Raw genomic sequence first — 24,913 nt, forward strand, 5'->3', positions numbered from 1 at the left:
TGACCAAAAGACCCAGAGACTTTGCTAGGGCTAACGTTAACTGAAGGTCCTTCAGACATTTCCGCCTCGACGATGCTCTGATCAGCCAATCGTCGAGGTAGAGGGATATCCTGATCCCTGACGAATGGAGCCACTTCGCTACATTCCTCATTATCATTGTGAAAACCATCGGGGCCGTGCTGAGACCGAAACAAAGGGCTCTGAATTGCCAAACCCTGTTGTCTAAGATGAATCTCAGGTACTTCCTTGAAAGAGGGTGGACGGGGACGTGAAAGTAGGCGTCCTGCAGGTCCAGAGACACCATCCAGTCGCCAGGTCTCAAGGCTCCTAGCACAAATTGAGGCGTCTCCATTTTGAACTTGATCTTTTCCACAAAAAGATTGAGCCTGCTCACATCCAGGACTGGGCGCCAACCCGACGACTGCTTCGGCACCAGGAAAATCCTGTTGTAGAAGCCCGGTGACCCCAGGTCCAAGACTTGCTCCACCGCTCTTTTTTTCGACCATCTGGTCTAACAGATCGAAAAGGATACTTTTCTTCTCTCCCTGATAAGACGGGGAGAGAGGTCTCTGGGAGTTGATGTTAAAGGAGGAGGATGTAAAAAGGGGATCTTGTACCCCTGCTCTACGATCTTGAGAGTCCAAGGATCCGCCCCTCTCTGCCTCCATGCCTCCGCAAAGAACTTCAGCCTGGCCCCGACTGGCGTCTGAAGGACAAGATCTTCATTTGGTGGATTTGGTTTTAAATGAAGCTCTTCCTCTCGAAAAACCTCTCCCTCGAGGAGCTGCTCTCGCGGGGGGTGCCCCGCGAAAGGGTTTGACTTTCTTCGGGGGGGGTTTACTGAATGAAGATGTGAAGGAACTGCTGGCGTCTTGAAGACTGTACCAAGAGGTCCTGGGTCGCCTTCTCCTGCAAACTCGTTGCAAGATCCTTTACCATAGCCTGGGGGAAGAGATGGTCCGAAAGAGGCGCAAAGAGCAATTCCGCTTTCTGAGCGGGAGAAACCGACTTCGCGGTAAAATTGCATAAAAGAGCTCTTTTTCTTTAGGAAAGCCGTTCCAAAATGAGAAACTAGCTCCTCCGAAAACCATCCCTGACGGCCTTGTCCATACATGACAACACGCTGGACAGCTCCCCAGACTGAGAGAATCAGGACTTCTAGACTGAAGGTCTAAAACTCCCAAGCACCAGTCTAAGAAATTAAAGACATTCAAAGTGCGAAGCAGTCCCTTCAAGTGGTGGTCCGTCTCCACAGAATCCAGGACACCTTAGCAGACGATAAGAGGGACCTCCTCTGAGCGTCCACTAAACTGGAGAAGTCCCCAAGAGCGGACGAAGGAACCTTTACTCCCACGTCCTCCTTGGTTTCATACCAAATTCCTCCTTTCCCGGAGAGTCTAGAGGGAGGAAGGGCGAAAGTGGTCTTGCCCTGGTCCTTCCTTCGAGACATGAAATCTTGAAGCTTCTTGAAAGCCCTCTTGGTCGAAAGCGACGTCTTCATTTCGACGAACTCAGGGGTCTTAACAGACTTGGAAGACGAAAGTTGAGAGGGAGGAGACCTAGGGGCTGCCGGCTGAAACTTATCCCCGAAGGATGAACGTAACAGCCTGACAAGAACCTTATAGTCCGAGACAGCTGAAGCTACAGGAGGTTCTTCTTCGACTGAACTCCCTGGACTACTAAGTTCCCCTTCCTCCCTAAGAGGAACTGGAGAACGTCCATCGGACGAGGGCGTACGTCCAGCAGTCTCAGGCCTGAACAAAGACTTCCGTTGATTGGAAGTACCCGCTTCAGGTACGGAATCGCCCTTACGACGATCCTTAGAAGGACGGACATCCTGCGAATGTAGCGCGTCCTTTGAAGCAACGGGAACTGTCTTAGCAGACATGTCCCTACGAGAGGAAGCGCGAGCTTCCTGACGAGAGGCGCCAAAAGTGTCCTGCTTAGCCAAGCAAGCGTCCTGCTGAGCGTCCTCAAAAGCGTCCTGCCTCGTTCGAAAAGCGTCCTGCTTCGAACGGCGAGCGTCCTGCCGAGCGTCCTCAAAAGCGTCCTGCCGAGAACGCAAAGCGACCTGCTTCGAACGGCAAGCGTCCTGCCGAGCGTCCTCAAAAGCGCCCTGCCGAGAGCGCAAAGCGTCCTGCTTCGAACACCGAGCGTCCTGGCGAGCGTCCTCTACAGCGTGAGCGAAAGATCTACTCGGAGAACGAGAACGGTGACGATCCGGAGGTGGAGAGAGAGACGAACGAGACGAGAGAGAATGAGACTGCTTCGTCCTCTTGACGGGTAGCCTAACGTCCTTTCTACGCTTAGGCTCGACTGCTGCTGGGCGAGTCCTCTGAGCCATAAGAGACGTAATCTGGTCCTGAAGGGACACAAGGATATCCTTCGTAGGTAACGAAGGAGCAGAAGAAGGGGCAGGACTGACCCTGCGAGAAGGCGAGGGGCGAGGGGACGCCTCCTTCCTTCTAGCAGGTACAGCTACCTGCATCTCAGGTGAACACGCCTGTGCGCGGAAACCAACGTCCTCGTCGGTAGAAACTCTACCTCTCTTCTGAGGAGGAAAAGCGTCATACGCGTCCTCTGACGAAAGTGTGACATAGGACTTGTGAAGCGTCCTCAAAACGAAAAGTCCTTTTCAACGGACGCGAGTCTCTCCGAGCGCTCCACCCCTTGCGCGGGGAGGACGCTTCGGAGGACGAAAAGCAATCCTTCAGGACACGTGCTCGTGCGCGCTCCTTGGCAGCCTGGGACTTAGCAACAAGGCCTGCCGAAGGGACGCCAGATCGGTGGGGAGCCCCTGTAACCCTCTTGCGGCTTTCGACATACCCACTCCCTGAGTCCTGGGAGTCCGATAGAGGTCTAGGCCTAGAGGCATTATGGGGCCGATCTGACGCCCCCTCCACAACACTAGGGGCACTATCACAAACTTTCACAGGGCCAGTTTCTAAGGCCAACACTTTCGATTCAAGAGCGCGAATAGACTCAAGAATCAGAGAAAGGGTGTTACCTTCTCCAGACACAGCACTGGGGCCCGAAGGCAACAAAACAGGATTAGGTTGAGCAAAATCTAACGGTGTTAGAGGAGGAGAAATGTTACATTCCTTACCTTTTGTAGAACTGCTCTTGGAGGAAGACCTCCTGACTCTATCGCGCTCCAATTTACGTCGATAGGTCTCATACATCTTCCACTTATCATCAGACAAATCCTTGCATTCATTGCACCGATCATCAACCAAGCAAACATTGCCCCCTGCATTCCATACAAACTGTGTGAGGATCAACTGAAGGTTAAGAAGCCTCACCTACATTCACATCCTCACACACCACTCTGAAACTCCCAGTACTTGATCCCGACATCATGTACACAGAAAAGCCAATCCAAAATCAAAAACCAATCCACTATTACGCGTGCCAATCTAACAATCCAGAAGTCGATACCAAAAGTCAATCCAGATAATTTAAAGCGAGATAAATCAAAAATCCTAGACGGAGGTACTGTAAACAGTTGTTTCCAGCACCGGCGACAGAAAAAATATGAACAGAAAATGGGAATGGTTCCTGATATCCGCCTCCCAGCGGCGGGAATGGGTACTACCACCTGGCCGCCCACTACATGTGCCGCGAGTTTTGAAATTCTGTCGGACGTCAGAAATACAGCTATATATATATCTGACAGGTAAGTTTCATGAACAAAATGTAGTTTGAGCACAAGCCTGAATCCCTCTTCAGATATGTTCAAAGACAAATAACACTACCTAACACACAAAACTAGAACAATTATTTTTACTAGACATTCAACATAATATTTACTTTCAATATATTCATCTCTTAAATGTATAGGTCTCCTTATCAAAAATAATAAAAATGTAACAAGTTTGTCCTTACCTGCGGAATACCTTGTGCTGTCTCCAGTTTCACCAGTATGTTCTTCAATCTGTCTACCTCTCTGCACAACCCTACGTTCTCCTGGCGCAGTTCCTCCTTATGCTTATTAACAGCTGCAGTCTTGATTTGATTTATCTGAAACATTTTCCATCACTTTAAAAATAATGCTCTAGCAAAAGTATTGTTAAAAAAATATTTATATCATTTATCTAAAAAAAAATGGTCTTTTCATAATATGTACAAATATGTTTCACATATACTTACCAAGTAATTACAGTTATAATTTTCTACTCGCATAACAGTTAAAATTTGAAATTTGGGGTAGCAATTTATTTGCTTTTAGTGTAGGTAACCACCCAGTCCTCTATTGGGGAACCATGGGTACAATAACACAGAGAAAATCACTTTTGTGTTTGAATGTCCATAAGAGGGGTGGAGGGAGGGCTCCAATCTGCAATTACTTGGTAAGTATATGTGAAACAATTTGATTATGGAAATACCATTTTCACATAAGTAACTTTTCAAGTAACTACACAGCTGAATCCCACATTGATAGGTGGTGGGATAAATGGACATATTTGCTTCAAACACAGCTAATAATAATTATGAATTTGAAACATACAAATTCTATTAGCCTTGATAAAAAGTCTACTGTATCTTTACCTGGTAAGAGAGCTAGAGCAGGTGATTACTGCCTTTTGGTTGTTGCTCTTCTACTTTTGAGAGGGGACTTTAGAGTGAAGGAGTATTCTAAACGGTTATGTGCCTTTTCGTCCAACATCACTTTGTCCAATGTGTCTTGTCCACGCCCTTTGGTCCAACGTTTCTTTGTCCGATGACATTTTAGTCCAACGTCTTTTTGTTCATGAGTTTTTTGATCCATTGTCTTTTAGTCCAATATCCATGATTTTTGTTGGCTCATTTAGTTCATTGCTGTATTTAAAACTAAGGTAGTTTTCTCTCTCAGTAATCCAGTGATTCTTCAATAGTTAGGTTTCTGCTAAGAGTAATTTTCCAAAAATAGAAGCAATGTTGTTTTTTTAGAAAAGTAAGTAAAATTAGCAAAAGCCTCTGAAACTGAAAGGAAGGACCACCACAATGGCAACATTTATAACGTCAACGAAAGGAAAGAGAAAGGAAGCAGTTGAAAACAATTGTGTATGATTTTCACTTCCACAATTCAAAATTGGAGAACGATTATTGGCATTGTGAACACAGAAAATCGTGCTCTGTGCGTATTCATACAGTAATGGAGGAAGATATTTCAAGAATTGTTTGTGTCAGGCGACCACAAACATCCAGCTGAAGCAACTTTAGTAACAGCAAGAATCGCTGTAGCTGAAATGAAGGACGAGGCAGTTCAAAGTATTTCAGAAAGTGTTCATAACATTATATCAGAAAGTGCAATGCATCATGATGAAAACACCCGTGCTCAGCTTCCTTCCATCCCAGTGCTTTCACGAACACTCCATAAGGACAGGAAAATTGCCGACAACATTCCTACACTTCCAAGGAGCAGAGATGGATTTGAAATCCCAGATAGGTTTAAAAATCTTAGTAAAGGGGAGCAATTTTTACAATTTGACTCTGGTTCACAAGATACCCACCAAATTTTAATATTTGCAACTGACAGTGGACTGAGTGACCTTGAAACTTTTCCTGTATGGTCATGTGACGGGACTTTTAAGAGTGCGCTTAATCGGTGGACGCAGCTATTCTGTATTTATGTGCAAATTGGAGAATGCAGTTTTCCTCGACTTTGTGTTTTGTTACCAGATAAAACAAAAACAACATAGCGTCTATTTTCACAGGTGAAAATTATGCAACCTTTGGTTTGCCCAAAAGAACTGATGGTAGACTTTGAAATTGCCATTCATAGAGCATTCAATTCTATCTTTCCAAATTGCTCAATAATAGGATGTTTGTTTCATTTAGGGAAATCATTATATCGGATGATTACTGATTTAGGGCTACGAAAAATGTACAACACTGAATCTGAATTCTGCTTAAAATTAAGGTGCTTTTCAGCATTGGCCTTTCTTCCAGTGGCTGATGTTGAGGAAGCCTATGAAGAGCTCACAGATTCCCCTCAAGTGTATACACTGAAGAAAAGACTGTGAAGTTCTCCTACGTCTTGAGGCTCAGATCCCTGTCTGACGACTCCTGGAGAGGCTTGTAGGGTCAACGTGTCAAACTCCTTAAGACAAGAGTCACATCCCACCCCGGGGGCCTGAGTTCCCTGGGTGGGCAAAGACCTCTTGAAGCTCCTCATTTGGAGAGATATTTCCATGGAGGAGGAAATATCAACTCCTCGCAGCTTAAGGACTAGGGCCAGGGCGGCGGAGACAGAGAGGAGCTTCTCTCAGCGAAGAAAGATAAGGAAATCAGCTACCTGCTGAAGAGTGGCTCTGAGCAGAGAGAGCCCCCGTCTACGACACCAACCACAAAAGACAGACCAGTTTCCCTTGTATACTGCTGCAGAGGACTGTCTGAGATATCCAGCCATCTCTGTTGCTGCTTGGTGAGAAAAGCCTCTCGCTCGCAAGAGATGGTGGATAACCACCAGCCATGAAGACACAGGAATTGAACTACCTGGTGGTACCGTTCTACATGCAGTTGACACAGCAGGTTGAGCCATGGGGGAATCTCTCACGGTGCCTCCAAGAAAGGAGCCAGCAGGTCCGAATACCAAATGGCCTGAGGCCATTTGGGTGCCACCAGAATCATCCAAAGATTGCTGGTGACCAGCACCCTGCTGACCACCTTGCGAATCAGGCAGAATTGGGGAAAGGCGTAGACTATGGGGTTGTCCCACGGGTGTTGGAACGCAGCCTCTGCAGCTGCCCATGGATCCGGCACAACTGAGAAGAAAACCTGGAGTTTTCTGTTGTGCCGGGTGGCAAACAGATCTACTACTGGATGGCCCCACAGGTCGAAGAGCCTTTCTGCCATGTCTGGGTGAAGAGACCATTCGGTCCCACTCACCAATTCTGGTGGCTGAGCTCATCTGCCACTACATTCCTCTTGCCTGGAATGTATCTGGCTGACAGCTCTACCGAGTGAGCTACAGCCGTAGACTTCTCCATCAGGAAAAGTCGGCTGTAGAAACCAGGTCACTGATCTCCCACGATCTGCACAGCTCCTTTGCTCAATATGGTCTTGACTTCTTGAATCAATCCCACGTCCCTGGCAGAACCGGGGACGTATGTCTGAAGGTGGACCAGGTGTGAGGTGAGGGGCGGCCCCGACTCGAAGAGCAGTAGATATCCCTCCTGAAGGACATCCACTACCCAGGTCTCGGCTCTGTAGCACTGCCAAGTTGCCAAATGGCTTGCCAGGCACCCCCACCACTTCTGGCAGCAGTTGAGGGGTAACGCTGTCCCTAGCGTCTCCCTCTCTTCCCCTTCCACTTAGCCCCTTTCCCGCGAGAAAAAGAGGCTTGAGAGGAGGGCTAACGCTCACTTCTCAAAGCAAAACAGGAAGGCTGGGTCTTACCTCGCGCTACCCTCAATGGTGCTGACATCTTAGGAGTGGAGGAAGCACTAGCCAAGCTCCGAGGCTTGGCCACAGTTGAACGAGACTGCCCAGAAATCTTCGTAACTGCCTGATGTACGAAGCAGTCACTGTCTTCAGTTCTCTGCTTTTCTACCGCAGCATCCACCATCTCTCTGGGGAAAAGAGAGAGGAGGAACCCAGCAACAGTCCGTTGTGTAGACCCAACATCATCTCTCAACTGGCCACTCTGGTTACACAAGTCAGGACTGAGTCCAGTCTCCTCAGAACCAGGTTGGCCTACAGGTTGGCTGTCTGGTGGACGAGGTAGGAGATGGTCCTACCTCCAGACTGGCAGTCTCTCCAGAACGTAGAGTCTTCCTCTGAAGACACCTTGGCAGCTCTACGCGGCTTCTTCCACAGTATCACTGGACCTAAAAGCCCCACACTTATGGCCTCCCACTCCAGGGCACACTCTCTGGTTGGATGGGGGCGAGGAGGCTTCTCTGATTCGTGGGACTGCATGATACACTGCAATGCACTTCCACAAAAATGAACAAAATAATAATAAGAGTACTTACAATCACTTCCACACTATTCTAAGAGAAACAGGTTGAAAAGTAATCCATAGCTTTGATAATATCACGACAGAGGTGGGCAGAGAGGCGAGCATGTCTTCACCCGACGGTGGTCAAAAGCAAAGTGATAGCCTATGTTTACCTCCAGTCGGGCGGGACTCCCGACTATCAGACAAGCAGTTACTGCCAAACTAACTTGTTAGTAAATCTTACGACCGGTCCAGCTAGTGCTGAATAGTAATTCTTTGGTGGAATCACAAGCCTAAAAGCAAGCAGGCAAACCCCACCTCCCCCCCCCCCCCCCCCCCCCCCCCCCCCCCCCCCCCCCCGCCCCCCCCCCCCCCACCCCCCCCCCCCCCCCCCCCCCCCCCCCCCCCCCCCCCCCCCCCCACACATAAACCTAATCAATCCAGCTGCCACACTTTCCTCTTCATACTACGGAATACACGCAGGACAATTGACTACACAAACCTAAAAACAAAAATTCTCTAGACACATGTACTTACCAACCACTTCTTGACACACTCAGGGCAAGGAGCTGTACTGTCGACTGGATATGGCCGTTGTAACACACAACCAACAACAAAGACAAAAACCAAGAACTACAACCCCACAACTCAACAACCAAGGAACACAACCACAACTCAACAACACAACAACCAAGGACCACAACTCAACACAACACCCACGGACCACAACCCCACAACTCAACAGCACAACAACAAACAAGGAACACAACCACACTCAACAACCAAAAAGGCAACCCACACACCCACACCAACAACACCAAGGGATCACAACAGCTCACCAATAACAACCCTCAACAACTCACAACCACACTAAGAAACCACAACAGCTCCCAACAACAACCCTCAACCACAACAACTCACATACGTATAGGCTAACAACAGAAACTCAAAAGCACAACAAATCCAACACAGGCACAACAACTCTAAGCAACTACTAATATCAAACCCAACAACAATCAGCAACAAACCAATAACAATTCAAAAACACACAACTTAAGTGACTATGGCTATCAATGCCTTCACAGACTGCTGCCGACACTACTGACTATCACAGCTTCTGACTTAAGACTGACCAATGACTCAAAACACAGAACTCTAACTATCAACTCCAGCTGCACCAGCAGACAACCCAGAACTCATCAACAGCCAATTCAATCGTTAACTATCCAAACAGCAATTACGGCCCTCTCTCTCTCTCTCTCTCTCTCTCTCTCTCTCTCTCTCTCTCTCTCTCTCTCTCTCTCTCTCTCTCTCTCTCTCTCTCTCTCACACACACACAGACGTTGAAAATAGAACTCCATAATTCCTTATGTAAAGGACATTGGTTTGTATAACCTGTTGGAACAAACATTTTGTTGCCTATATTAGTGAAAGTATGAGACGTCTTATTCATGGGGTCATGTTTTGAACTGGAATCCATTTTTGCCTTGTACCTAATTGGTGGTTTTGTCCTTACTGCCATCACAAATGAAACTCCACAGTGCTTATTTGTTTGTAATTTTACACACTTCGTTCTTAATTCACTCAAAATTCAACTTAAAATATGTGAGTTTGTTTACGGCAAAGCCATGACGTGAATAATTTTATACGTCTGGCAGCCAGAATTCACGAGTCGAGCAAACGACAGGTTACTGAATTGTTTATGACAAAAAAATTATTTTTTGCTAGCACTTTTCATTTATTCAAGTCTATATTACTAGTATATTTTGATTAAAAAAAATTATTTTTAATAATTAGATGGCTGAAATAATTTGTTTTTCATTTTTAATAGGGTAAAAAACCGCATGGTACAGGGGTGGACCATGTACGATCAATGTGTACAACCCCAAAAAAAGTACATTATAACGCGTCCTGACACCAGAGTAGAGGTCTTTAGCTCCATTTCTCACCAACAAGAAGTCGCGTCTGATGCCCATCTCCGATGTCAGGACGCGTTATAATGTACTTTTCTTGGGGTTGTACACATTGATCGTACATGGTCCACCCCTGTACCATGCGGTTTTTTACCCTAACCATATGGCTGAAACAAATGTCGGGTTTACGATTGTGATGAAAGTGCCCCAGCGTCTATGGGTACAAGTGGTGTGCGGATTTAGCAGAGGAAATGGGAAGTTTGTTGACACAAGCGACTCCGCAAACATGAGATGGCATCAATCTTTGAAATATTTGGAGTTGTAAGTAAAAACTTTGAAAGCGTTTTGGGGTGGTGTGTACTGTGTTGGCCACACTTTTCATTACCCTCTGTTTAAATCTTAAAATATGGCCTTAATTTCTAACTTTGGAGAGTAGAGGTCTTGAGCTCCTGCTATCACCACCAAAAACTCATGACTGATGACCATCTCTGGTGTCAGGACGTGTTAAAGTACTTTTTTGGAGGGTGGCCAAATACGCAGTAGTCGGTGAGTTGGCCAGTCCAGTCGGTTGTTTACCCTAGTCTAGTACTCAAGCTAGCTAGGTACCACAACCTTAGAATTAATGAAATCTGGAGGTAGGCCCATTAAGAAACGGGTTTAGCCTACGGTGGACATTGAAAATAGCTAATACTACTAGGTATGAAATACACAGAAAAAGGTTAAGCTACGTAAATTATAATAAGTAAAACGGTAATATGGCTAACATGTAGCAAGGGTAGGATAAGCGTAAGCTTGGACACAAGAAAACATGATTTTCTGTGCCGTAAGAAGGTTAGGCTACCTCTAAGACTTTTTTACCTGTTTGGTCAACAATTCAATCATTTGCTCAGCCTGCACAGCTCGCTGCTCCAGCATCTGCGTTGGTGAAAGAGACATCCTGCCGAGGATCGTACTCAATAACCTAACGGTTGCCGCCACTGTTAAAAATAATAATAACCGGAAGGTATCGCCGACCAAACGATGCTTGCGAGCGTTCACGTGTGCTCACGGCCTTATTTACAACACCGTCGGTCAATCATACTGGATGACGGTGACGTTTTAACACCCACCAAAAAATATTACGTGTCATGTTTCCCCCAATTATACATTTCCCATACTTCATTATTCATCATTAGGATATATAAGAAATGCTCTTGTACATTTCATAAATAGAATTTTAAATAATTTGTATATTTTTCTGGATTCATGTCGTCATACTTACGACCGATACCGTTCCATTTCAGTATTCATCATTATTTAGTATATATCAAACAGCGCTATTACATATTTAATGAAAATACCTATGCATACTATTTGTATATTTTTGTAATTTAATTAAAATATAGCTCATGTATATCCCTTTTCTTTAATTTATGCTGAGAGACGTATAAGCTAGAGTTTCAGCCTATCAAAAGTGGTACACGAAAGTTTTCTTCTGCCACGGAAATTTGTAATTTTAGGGTCTTGTATTGTCAGGCATTGTTCTATGTATATAGAATAGACTCTTTAGAAACGAAAAAAAGTTATTGACTAACTAGTTGGATACAAAATAAATTATATTGCGTTGTATTTATCAATTTTTATTATTAACTTCTATAATTTTGGAAATGTCTCGAAATCGTGCTTTTTTTAAAAAGAAAACTGCCCCAATATACTACAGTCGTGTTGTGAGTCTAATGCCCGCAGGAAATGATCGTCACCAGATTCATCTATATTTAGCAAAGTAACTAGGGCAAGTTATTTAATGCGTCTTACAAAATGTAAGTAACAGCATTCTGAATAAATATTTATGGAAGACGAAATGCTTGACGCAATCTTAATTAAATTATTTTGAACTATGGTTTGCTTCCCATGTATTGACCAAAAGTCTGTCGCAAACGTTAACTCTTGCGTGAATTTCGGTAGTGGGAAAAGTTCACAAATATCGGCGAACGATTTTTAAAACATTTTGAGACTGACTAGTCCCTATAGTTGAACGATTTTTCCTGTAGCCTTCTCTCTTCTTGGAAGCATACACAGGTTCACCCTGTTACAGTACGTCAAATTATTGTAAATAAATTTGGCTGTACATTACAATCGTTTGGATCATCAATATGCTGCCCTTTGCTAGGAAATTCCATTAAGAACTTTCCTAGCATTGGGACTTGTGGTTTGAAATAACTTTGTTTTCCGTGATACCTTAAAGTGATTCAAGCCCAATCTCTCGTTTCTATAAACATCATATTGTTCTCGTTGTTAAGCTGCTTTTACACATTAGGTATTTTATTTTGATAACACAAACTCTCTTCGTTGTTAGGGTAGATTAAGTTTCATATTTGTCCTTTTACAACCATGTTTACATATTATATATATAATATAATATATATATATATAATAATATCTATATCTATATATATATATTAATATATATATATATATAGATATATATATATTATATTAATACTGGAAGTAGTTCGTTATTTCAGGAATGGATTAACTTCTCTATATCTTCTTTCTAATACAGGTAAGCATAATACTCTATACCTACAAGTACTCTTTTGACCATTGTTACACTGAGCTTGGAATGAGAATGCTTTCTCCTTTTAATCTACTTAGCGGAGATCACCAACTAGGCCTAGACTTGGTATGATATCAGCTGAATTCCTCTTCTACCAAATTGCTAAAGGTTCTTTATACCTTTACTCTTTTGGCTGTGATCCTTCCTTTTGAGTTAACGTAATTACCTTTACCTTATAATATTTTGTTAATTCTCTTCCTTTATGCGTGGCATAACTATGGACCTGAAAGCTGCTGGTGCGTTCGTGTGTAATCTATTATAATGAAAATCACATTATGAATCCATGCAGATGCCGTGGTCCACAAGAACACTTATGAATATATGAACACTAGACAAATGTTAATTAATAAATTGATCATGAGGTCTTTTTGCCACGGAATGATTGATATTCGAATAACCAGGATGCGATGCAATGTTATCTTGAGCAGAGATCTTTTTATTCAAGTGTCCCTTGCTTGAGTGTTGACGCTCCGGACTGTAAAGGAGGCTGTAATGCTACTTAATATTTTCGATGTTAGTCTCTTTTCTTTTAACAAATTTTCATCTCTGTTTTGCAGAACTGCACTCGTTCTGTAAGAATGGGGTAGCTTCGTGAAATGTGATTTACATGCCTATGTAAAAAAAAAAAAAAAAAAAAAAAACAAAACAAACAAACAACAAGAGATTATTAACCTCTCACTCAAACTATTTGCTGAATATCCAAGGAAAACTGGGTCGGAGGGTCTTATACATAAACAATCGTATTATTGTGTCAAACTGAGGTGACATAAAGGTCCATGAACAGTGATTATGATTGTACATCTATGAGGAAGAGTGTTTGCTGTCTTCCCCCTGAAAATCAAATCAGACTCTCTCTGGGATTTTAGATTGCTGAAAAAATTTTGCTATTAATCTGAGTAACAAACTATGGGAAATGCCTCAACCCAGAACTTAGTTTTATCATTCTTTTACCTGGATGAAATCACTTTAGCAGCAGATACCGTTAATTTTACCGAGTGTCAAAAACAACAAAGGAAGCTAGAGACATGATTGGTAGCTAAGGAGCGAGCTCTGAAGTATGCGTGGAATAAGATACTGACCATCTTGAACGTAGCTGTGATGTAGATGGCGCTTGTGTTTCTCCGCAGTTCAGTGCTCTGACATGCAAAGCAAATTTCACAAGAAGATGGCAAACTGTAGTCTCTTATTTTTGTGGTCCTTGTTGTGGTATCTTATATTTCATTGGTAATCAAGCATAAATGGTAAACGTAGTGTTTTGAAAACGTTCTTCCTTGCATAAATTTTGCAAAACCGAGATTATCAACTTGTATGATATTTCACCATAAATTTTCGAAAAGATATGCAGATTCTTTCAGTTCGGTTTCAAGCAAATGAAACTGGCAAAGAGAAGAATAAGCAAAAAAAATGTAAAAAGTGCTGGTTGCCAAGTGGGTTACGGGGTATAGGTGACTAGAAGGAAGTCTGGCACGTCTTTTTTTTTTTCTTTCTTTCTTACAGCATGCACAATTTGGTTCTAAGGTTACGCACCGTGAGTAAGCGTATTGTGGTTAGTTATCTATTATCGTTAAAAAGTAGCTTCCAATCGCGGACATTTGACCTTCCGGCTGTAGTAATCTATAGGATAATCGCAAAATCTCGACTGAAAACACGAGCAGTGAAACAATGAAGAAAATAATGTCCCACAGTCAACCCAAGAAACATGCCTCCACGGATATACTTACAGAATAAGACAGGGTAAGACATCTTAGTTACTTTAGATCACATTTTTTTTTTATCAAGCTGCCCTGTCTCACTGTTATCTGCATTTAATAATGCTTCACAATATTCACTCCAACGATACGACTACAGTGTTGTCGGAGGGTCAACTTTCCATCTGCACTTTCATTCTGATGTTCACTTACTCTTTAACCATTTTCTCTGCATTCAGTTCCATTGTAACTACTTTTTCTCCTTTATACAGAAACATTCAATGTGACTTACCCTTCTCTCCCTCTTTCCATTTTCTTTCTTCGCACGCACGTACGCGATTCTTCATTATATCTGTCATCAGTTATACATGTCTTCAAATGATGAACGTTACATGGGACTAGTGTAGATCGTACTAAAATAGATTCATGACGCGTAGTTGACAATTAAGCCAAAATAGCACCTCATTCTTTTCCCCAAAAGTTTAGAGAGGAATTTGTCGACACATTTACAGTTTTTTGTGCCTCATTCCTACTATATACTTGCATTTATTTATTTTGAAGGCATGCTTTTCTACAGCCTAGCCTATTTTCACAAAAAGTTATGTTTATTATGACTTTGCTGTTGTCCTATTTCCGCTATAAGGAATGTTTTGCAACAGCAGGAATCGAGCTACGTTCTTTACGATTACAGTCCCGTGCCGAGGGGTGGGGGGGGGGGTGTTGGGCGGGGGTTTCGAACGACCCCCACCCCGCAAATTTCTGGAAGTCCATATTTTCTGTGACTATCTTTTTCATAGAACCGTTCTCAAAGTAATAAATAATTATTGCTTTTTGTTAAGTCAAAGTATATAACATAACAACAAATAAAGTAATATGCATGTTATCACTAACATAATAAATGAATCAATCAATAAAACTGAAGAAATATTCTTGAATTTCAGTGCAAACTTTCAACATTATGGGTAAAATTCTGTTTAACCAAAGTCGGTACTTTGAATAACATCTAATCAGGTAGAAGGCATAGACTGCATACCCAATTTTTCTTATTAATATAACTAAAATAACATTTTCAAGTATTTCATCTTGTATATACCTATATATGCAATGACATTTACAGAAGAAAAGGTCCAGTTTTGGGAAAAACGACCCCGCCACCATAAAAAAAAAACTCTAGGCAAGGGCCTGGATTATCCAGCTAAGTACCTTCCAGCAGAAATGAATGACAATTATTCCCTAGAGTATCTTACCTGGTCAGCCGCTTTCAGGAATTTGAAGGAATCTTATGTCACTGATGTTGGTATTGGAGGAAAGGGAATAAAACACTGAAATGCATTTTTTATTAAAAGACTGCTGAGGATGTGCTAAACAACCCCTTCTTCTTGAGAGAATAAAAGACATTCTGTATAGCCTAAGAGGTAGGTATACCTCAGGAAGTAACCTCGTTGCTGTGGTTCGCTCGCTAAGGTGTCTTGACTATTATTGTCGTCACCGCTTTCTCGGCCACTCCTTTCTGTTGGCTGGTTACAGTCCGGTGCGGCGGTGCTCCACTGCCTCCACATCAGGTCTTTTATCTCCTACAACAACTTCAACAAAGCCAGCCTGATTAAACTAACTAGCTATCATTGCCACATTCTCTGTCTCCTCCGAGAAATGAACTCATTAGAACTCATCATAGTGGCTATCGTCGTTACCATCAACGTTTTACGTCAGATTTTCCTTACTCAGAACTGAACACGAGATAATTTTTTTTTTTCATTCTTCAGTCTTAAATATCTATCCATTTGGTCAAAGTCTAGATTCCCTAGTCCTCCTCCCTCATCATAAGATATTAATAAAAATGTCAAAGAATAGAAAACCTTCACATTTACAAATCATCGGATCTCTGTCAAATGGAAAGTAAGTTGATGCGTTTAGGTATAAACCGTTAATTTTATGTCAACATTGAAATCAAGGTCTTTAGACCTTGATTGAAATGTCAGAGTGACAATGTCATTCACTAAAAATTTTGTATAGACTCAATCGAATTTGGAGTGTATAATCCTTAGATTTACTTCGGTCCCAAGATTTTATTCCCTTCAAAAAATGTGCTGCCTTGAAGGCTATGCCAGTGAGGACAGTTGTTATGACATATCAGCTAAACATTGCACTGCATTTCGTTGTTCCAGGTTTAGAGAAAATTCATCAATAAGAGAAATTCGTACCTGCAATCAATATTTAATGCCTTAGTCTATACATATGTTTATCTAAGACGAATAGTAAATGGTCCATTAACTATTTGTTTTATTTCATATATTATCATTTCAGGGAAAAGGTCGGGTTCCTGAATTCTTTATCCTTATCAATGTTACAAGGACAGTTTAATTAGAAAGCAAAATAAATATCTCGCTTAGTAACAATGTTTTCCTTCAGCGTCGGAAAACAACAAACAACCAAAATTCCCAGAGTTGGCGCAGCGTTCAATGTCAGGTTCTCACGGAAATCTCAAGTGACTAAATTTACTCAATTATTTTTTATTCCTTAAACCAATATTCGTTTACTGGGAACTACATTTATCCAGATGAGGAACTGAAATAGCTTGTATCGATAGAGGAATGTTTAAAACGAGTAGTAATTACGGGTTTATTAGATACTGAAGGAAATACAAACGTATGTAGCATATTCGTTTGTTTCGTCATCACGTCACACGTTGACCAACCTTCCCGAGTCACACAGCACGTCAATCCGTTTTATCGATTTTAGTGAATTGATGCAATATGAATAGCTTTTTGTATGGAAAGAATGAATATTGACCCACATATACACTGTTTATAGCGATCAAACACATCGAGAGATGTATCTAAAGGTGAAAACGGGAACGCTTTTGTGTAAACATTTCTTCCGGTGTTGGCCAGCCCGAAGAGTCACTTCTAACTATGGCTACAAGAGGATAAGACATACGGATACAACGCTCTACGAGTCTTCGTACTTTTTTCAAACACTTGTTTAATTTTTCTGGAAGAGGTTCTCTCAGCGATGCAGATGAAGTAAATAGACGTAAGTAAAACCCCCATCGCCCTAACTTGTTGAATCGTTGCCTGTAAACGTGTGCGTCTGTCGGAGTATGATGCAATACTGAAATCGAAGGGTTTCGTCATTGTTCCTTGGGCGGATTTGTGCGAGCAGTTCTCAGTCAAGAGGTGGACATGGCCAGAAGAGTAACAATCACTGTGTGTAGATTTCCCTGCCCATTAAGAAATAACACGAAGCCAAGATTGACATCAAGAGAGCTGAATCCTTGAAAGAGTTCAAGTCTTACGGTAGGTGCGCTTACAAATTTGTATCGCCATTCAACATTGGCTGATGTTCACGCCATCACCGAAATCAATGGCTTGATCTTTAATTAAAGCACAGTAGGTACAGTGCTTTGTCAGTTTTGAGTTTTACTGCATTACTACAAATGCCTATTAACCACTTGCGTTAGAGGAAATTCCAAATGTCGGCACAGCCATACTGAAGCTGATGCAATTTCAGTCTACATGACGCAATCTTATTTGACTGCATTACTAGTTAAATATCTTATCTTGCGTGTTATTTGGCTTAGTACGAATCTGATTTAGATGACCTTTATTGATATGAATAAAGTGAGAAGTATGTGAAACCTAAGGGTCATGGGTTTTGGGTTAGGCACACTGCCTGAGGGCTACTTTTCTTCCAGGAAAAATGATCCATTCATTACGGAAACCACAGTTGTAATCGCATCCTTATCTAAGGTCTGCAGTATTTATTATGATTGCAGGTTCATTGTAGACCAGTTAAGATAAATGAAACCAACCCTTGTTTTAGGGTATGACGTAGGTGGTCAACCTCCTTTCGAAAAATTGTTTCAAATTTTAGTGCTTTAAAGAGTTCATATTTATCTTATCATTTTAAATGTTCCTTGCGTCATGGCGTTCCAATGGTGCTGTTATTGGCTCACGTGACTTACTGTCATAGTAAACATAGTAAATGATGGTATTGTAGGGAAGGGCGAGTGGGCGTTTTGTATCGCTCCGAAGCTGGGATTAATGTAATGGGTCATGGTGGTCTTGATTCGGTGCCTTCGTCATTTTGTATACCTAAATTGAATCAGTGTTAGGGAGTTTTTGATGTTTACATGTTGATTCTAGTATTAAGTTCAGTTCACCATAAGATTATTGACCAGGTTTGATTAACAAACTAATTAGTTGGTTTAATTAAACCTTATTTTATTAATTAATGTTAGGCCGTTTCAAGTATATACTCCACTTTGAGTGTTTTTAGGCTGTATGGCTTTGAAGTGATTGTTCCGTCATAGCTAGTATTATTGGGGCCTCTGCTCTTTTTGTCAGCTCCCGCTCTTGACCTAGGCGAATGAAAACAACTTGAATGACATTTACGGGAGGCCAGAGATTAATAATGCTCATCCTGATTGGATTTTGTTTTGTTTTGTTTTCGTTTGTTAACAATGCTCACAAGTCAAAAAAAGTTGACAATAGTTTGACAGGTGGATCATGAAATCTGACGTCAACGACGAGAGCTGCATGAATTGTCAAAGGAGGCTGGTGAAAGTTTAGGCAGTGGAAAGGGTCACTGAACTGACAAAATTTCCTGTAAAATTGACGAAGGTGATGTTTGTCGTTGCCCCTTGGGTGGGAAAGCATTCAGACGTATTCATGGCGTGACTGCAGTCATCTGCGCCGCTGGTAAACTAAGAGAACTTGTATTGCATTGCTGTGATGCAACCATCACTTTTATGGGTTTTCACGTAGTAGACGTATGTGAAGGGTTACGCGGTTTTAATATTTATTCGTACACTAGCCTCGGCTAAAATGTGTTGTGAGAATGCTAATAAACTTAGTTTTGTAAACTGCAGCGATATGTGTATGTTTAGGTAGCATTATGGCTCCCTATTGTTGGTGACTGTAGTACATGCCAGCTCCTGAACTCTTTTTCTGCACATGCGAAGGTCCATGTCTGTATGCATATGTGCTAGGGTTGGGGCATAAAATTCAAGAAAGCCATGTTAATTTCCTGCTCCCCTTAGAAATTTTGCAATGCTCTATTACTTCCCACGTCAGTCATATCTGTTTGTCCCCTTAAAACTGCTGCTGTGACGGCATAATTTTATCGTGGTCGCCAGTCTGTTTCTATGGCTCTGTTAGCTGTGATATCGCTGTGTTGAAAGGTAGGGTAGGTAGTCTCCTTGAGCAACTGGTCAGGTTGCTCCTTGTGTAAGAGAAAGGCCTACGTGATTCACGAAACGTACCGGTTTGAGGCTGTTCCACTCCATGATTTGATAAGTGTCCGGAAAGTGTGTGTGTGGAGAGAGAGAGAGAGAGAGAGAGAGAGAGAGAGAGAGAGCGAGAGAGAGAGAGAGAGAGAGAGAGAGAGAGAGAGAGAGAGAGAGAGAGAGAGAGAGAGAGAGAGAGAGAATTGCACTCGAATGATCTGATAGCCAGAGGACGTGCTATTATTTTGCTTTCATCGTGAAGAATATTTAAAATTTATGTACAGAAAGCCAGTTATTTACTTGATTTGTGGATAAATGTTAATGTTGAGATAAAGGAAGCCATCTGTTTTCATGTTAGTGGAATTGACTTATCAAAAAAAAAAAAAAAAAAAAAACTCTCCCAACTGTTACTATGTCTATTGTTATTGTTGTCTAGTAGATGTGTTGTTAGATACTATATTGTTCATAGCATCATCGCCTAAGTCTATTTAGATTTTTATAAAGTCAAATCCACAAAGCCTCCATTGTTGCGAAATGCCAATGGAAGTGAACTTTGATTTTACACGCGTAACTCTGCTTTAGTGAGTAGAGCTCCATAAAAAATTGTCACTAAATGTCCATGATCCAAATATTTTTCTCCGGTTTTAGGAATAAGCAAGATTAAATAGTGTCAAGTCAGAATAGGTCTAAGGCAATTTAAATAGATTTTGTTGCTGTAAACGATTCAGAGAATTAGCATGATGCGTAAGTGAATCACAGTGGAAGCCGGAAATTGTTTAAATGATTCTGTGAGTACCCATTTATTGAATTGATTCTCGAATATTATGATCAAGGAAGAATGAAAAAACTTTCGGCAAGAGGCTCTGCTGTACAAAGGAACCTTGTGGTATACCAGTATTGTGTTGAGCGTTTCTCCTGCGAACCCAGCCTACTTGGCATAGCAGCCTACCTGACTGTTCTCGTAGCTACAGCTTTCCCGTCTGAGCCAACGAAAGCTTTTGTTGTCGGATTCGACCAGACGGATCGTTGTGTTGTAGTATTCGTGTGAATAGAGGAGGAAGAAGTCATGCAGTTTCTTTACCGTTACGTCTAACGTTTCGCTAATAGAAGAGTTCGGTTGAAAATCTATTGTCAAGACAGTCCGTCCCTAAGGAATGTAAATAGGCGTAAGGGGTCACCTGCCACAAAGATATAGGGAAGGAGGGGGGGGGGGGGCAGCGTGGTGTTGAGACTTGTGAGGGTGGTCTCCTCCGGTCTACTGGTACATGTTGAGGTTTTTGGGGGTAGGGGGTCCGAATCCCAAGTTCATTGTGTACGCGCCGCCCTTGGTGTGACTTCGGAGTCCTAGACTACTCCATTCCCATGTTTTTATGGGGATTGGAGTTTGCACTTGTGTCAAATAAAGATTGTTGGTGGATGTCATCTCTCAATCTATTTTCGTCCATGTTTTATTTCCTTTAATCGGTACAGCTCGTGACGTTTCTACTGTCAACGGTAATATTGTCTTCCGGGTTTTGCCATTCGAGTAAACGTCAGTTTGTGTCGGGAAAACCTTTTCCACAATTCAATCTTCATTCATGCGTCACAACTTACCTGGCAACTGAAATTGCTTCGGAGTGGTTACGTAACCATCCTGCAATTTTGTTAAAATAAATTGCGAGGTGGCCGGTGTTCACAATTGCCGGGTTTGTTGTGCAGAGGTTCCAACTGGAACATTGTGAATTCCTCAACATTTTTTCCCTCTAGCCACATTGATGTTTCATTTGTCAGTACTGTATTATTTTCACGAGAAGTTCGTATTTCTTGTTAGTTCATTGCTTATTTGTCAGTCTTGAAATTATAGGTAACGGTAAATAAAGGTATCGTTGCCAAATGTTTTCTTTTGGTGTTTATTAATACAATACAAGAGCCGACGATAGTGGGAAGTTAACACACGTGAAGAATGGCATCGACTACAATAGACCTAACCATCCAATGAAACGATTAGTCCAACCTCGTCAAAGAGGATGGGGTCATGGGAATCAATAGGTTAGTTACCATGTGGGAAGTTACTCGACCAGTGACACTCCGTGTGGCGACCAAGTAGTTAGTAGGAGTTTTGGGATTGGTGTTAACAGTTTGCTGTGGACTCGGGTCATACCACAGTTGAGGCAGGGAGTCGGGGTTAATGGTAGTGCATAGGGGGAGGGGAAGTTGAAGACTATCGACATGGGTTGTTGTTGGATGGAAGGAGGAGGGAGAGCCGCTGTTGCCGTTCGCAGCAGACCGGAATGGTGTTGTCGGGTGAATGGTGGTGGGGCGGGGGGAGACGGAAGATTTCAAGGTCATACAGAGGACTCCATCTCCTCCCTCCCCTCTCCCCGGCCCCCTTCATTCCTTTCGTAACAGCAGCGGAACCGGGAGGAGACAAGAGGAGGTATAATGTGCAGGATGTGTGGATGCAAGCCAAGAGGAGGAGGATGCTCCAGGTTCACAAACTAAGCTGTGCTTCCATGGGCTGCGGTGGATTCAGGCAATTTTTGTGTATTTTTAATATTGCCATTCTTTAGCGGCCTGACCTTTTTGAGAGATGGAACTGTTGCATAGCTATCAAAGATGTGTTGTAGTTTGACCAGTATCGTGAGTCCTAAATGGAAGGATGGCTACCATCTTTGATTTCGATTGAATTTTCGTAGTCTTATTTGGAGTTGCCTTACACGCAGGCTGATTTTTTTCACGTTTGTCCGTAGAATGGAATTTTCTAGATTCTTGCTGCTATAAATGGGCTTATTTTTTAAGTATTGATAATCGTTACAAATCTGTTAAATGTTTCTACACTGAATAAAAACGTTTAAGCATTTTCTATAGTTAATAATTTAGTGACTAAACACTTATTTAATTGCTACGTACAACTAAAGTGTTATACGTGTACAAGTTATATTTATAGCATATCCACCAGTTGTGAAAGCTAATGTCGGCACGAACCTTCCATTTATAGCAGTGTTAAAAATAGCCCTTTATGTTGGAAACGAAGATACTGTAAATCTTTTTTGTGTTGTGAAATATGAACGTATACCATTTATGTAACAGCCATTGGTTTAGTACAAATTGGTTTGTGTGTGGCGTCAGGATTTCAAATAGTAGGCGCAAGGTCTAAAGAATTACCGCATACCTTGGGCACACCATGTTACCTCAAAGGGGGTCCATTTTTCTTATAACGTTCATGTGGTGTAATTTCAACTCCCTTGGGGCATTTCTTAATCCTCGTTTCCTGCCGGTACTTAGCTTCCAAGTTTCTCAAACAGTATTTACACATTTCTTTACTGAACTCATCTTGACGAAGTCGTATCATAAGATCGTAACTTGGTCTAAAGTTGTAGCTCCTATGTTGATTTTTTTTTTCTTTTCCATTTACAGCTTTGACTCAGTCATATTTTCTGTCGCCATCAGTAATGGTTAAGGTGATTTGTCATGTGTTCGACAGATGTTTTAATCTCTGTTCCTTTGTTGTAGTTTTTCCCTATAGTGCCTTCCAAACTTCGCTTTATCATCCTGTCTTTCGAGTTATCGTTGCCCCTTTTGGGGGAAGAGATGATGCTATTGGTTTTAGCACCAGTCTCTCTCTCTCTCTCTCTCTCTCTCTCTCTCTCTCTCTCTCTCTCTCTCTCTATGTGCGTGCGCGCGTGCGCAATACCTGTTGGAGTGCCGGCGAATTGCTTGTAGTATAAAAGTTTAGTAAACACACTGTGATCAGGTATTGTCTGTTCTTGTGACTGCGTTCTTGGAAGTTAGTTACCCGTTTGGTATTCAGAGAGGATCACCTTCCCTTATTCATGAAGATGGGTATCTCGAGATTCTCGACACACACACACACACACACACAACATGCGTCTGCTATGCCAAACGACGTTAGGATGAAAGTTGTTAGTGTCTTACGTAAACTAGTTTGCGAACGGTGTTGTTAACATAAAACGTCATTTATGCGTATACAGAGGTTCTTGTAAATACTTTTTTTAAGGGTTTCTTTTTTCCAGCTTGCCCCAGTAAATATAAACATATTTTTTCAAAGTAACTGGCAGAATAGGACTCGCCAATGATTAATTGAATATAGTTCATATTGAATAAAATTCTCTCTCTCTCTCTCTCTCTCTCTCTCTCTCTCTCCTCTCTCTCTCTATATATATATATATATATATATAATATATATATCTCTATATATATATATAGATCATATATATAATATATAATATAAAGCCTGCACTATACAAATCCACATTTCTTGACCAATTTTGATGAGATTTTAAATATAAGTTAATGTCAAACCCGGGAAAGTCATGGTGAAAACAGATTTGAAGTCGGACCAGTGGTTGGGTAAAAGGGGGTGTATGGGTAAGGGGCTGAAATGTAAAAATCACTAAAAACAACAGATATTAGTCCAATCTATTGTTTTCAAGGTCGCTGATAAAAATAGTGACACTCCTGATGCCCTGTGAAAAGGGGTGGGAAGTGGTGACAAGTGAAAATAACTGGAAAAGATACTTGTGTCTAATCTTAGTTTTCGAAGTATCCGTGATGAATAGCGACACTCTTATGCCCATTAGAGACTAAGGTCAGCCCTGATAGGATTAGGGGGGTTGGATCAGAAGTGGATGGGAAGGGGGAGACATGATAATAATAACAGAAAACTACCTATATTACGTATGCAATCCATAGTTTTCTAGGTCGCTGAGTTGAATAGTGACACTCTTGATGCCCTTCAAGTGCAGGTTCAGCCCAGTTAGGGAGAGGGGTCTTGTGGGAAGGGGCGACATGTAAAAATAACCGGAAATGACAGGTGTTAGTGTCTAATCCATAGTTTCTAAGGTCACTGCGAAGAATAGTGACTCCCGATGTCCATCAAGTCCAAGTTCAGCAACCGCAGGAATGGGGGGTTGAGAAGTGGTGAAAAATGAATGCTGGATAATGTAACTGAAGTATCTTAACGAGAGAGAGAGAGAGAGAGAGAGAGAGAGAGAGAGAGAGAGAGAGAGAGAGAGAGACGAACAGCATGCAGTAAATTATTTGTGACGAAAGTTACACGTATCTCTAGTAAACACGCCGTTAACTGAAATTGAGAGTGACCATGACTTCACCATCAATCTTGTAATGGTTTTGAGAGACCACCTTCGTCATCAGAATGCAAGAGGCATTCCCCTTAACATCAACATCTTCCCCAAGGCCATTGAAGGCAAGAGTCGGCGGATTAATTCTGATTTTGAAGATAGTAACATTACCATCCACTACACCGTGGTCACTACGCTGTGGCTGGTGCTCTTGTCATTTTTTTTCTCTTTGGTTTGGGTCTTGTCACGTCCGTTGTCGTTGACGTACAGAAGCTGGGACTTGCTCTCTTCTTTGCTGTGTGTGTGTGTTTTTTTTTATCGCATTGTGTATGTCGATGAGTCTACGCTCAACTTGGGAAAGTGCAGATCGTTGCCGGAAGTCTTGACTGTTAGGACAAGGGACGGGAATTTCCAACCCAGTCGTGTATAAATTACTCCACAACGATTTGAAGAGCTGTTATTCCTCTGTAAGGTTTGTCATGCT

General features: G+C 42.0%; 2 protein-coding genes across 3 annotated transcripts in view; one reads left to right on the top strand and one right to left on the bottom strand.

The window, feature by feature from the left end:
- LOC135198470 (aminoacyl tRNA synthase complex-interacting multifunctional protein 1-like) overlaps positions 1-10,905 on the bottom strand; it is a 35,202-nt gene extending 24,297 nt beyond the window's left edge. The window contains exons 1-2 of the mRNA XM_064226040.1: positions 10,696-10,905; positions 3,886-4,020 (exon numbers count right to left, since the gene is read on the bottom strand). Of these exons, the coding sequence (XP_064082110.1) occupies positions 3,886-4,020; positions 10,696-10,773 (213 nt within the window). The 5' untranslated portion in view covers positions 10,774-10,905. The remainder of the gene's footprint in view (positions 1-3,885; positions 4,021-10,695) is intronic.
- Positions 10,906-16,995: 6,090 nt separating this feature from the next.
- The window catches only part of LOC135198472 (CCAAT/enhancer-binding protein gamma-like), a 33,515-nt gene continuing 25,597 nt past the window's right edge, over positions 16,996-24,913 (top strand). Inside the window, exon 1 of one of the 2 annotated variants that reach the window (XM_064226042.1) lies at positions 16,996-17,154. The gene's annotated coding sequence lies outside the window, so the exon portion shown is untranslated. Of the gene's footprint in view, positions 17,155-17,261; positions 17,418-24,913 lie in introns of those variants that run through there. The other variant, XM_064226043.1, reaches the window with a different exon arrangement.

The sequence above is a fragment of the Macrobrachium nipponense genome, chromosome 22, assembly GCF_015104395.2.
Source record: "Macrobrachium nipponense isolate FS-2020 chromosome 22, ASM1510439v2, whole genome shotgun sequence".
Lineage (NCBI taxonomy): Eukaryota > Metazoa > Arthropoda > Malacostraca > Decapoda > Palaemonidae > Macrobrachium > Macrobrachium nipponense.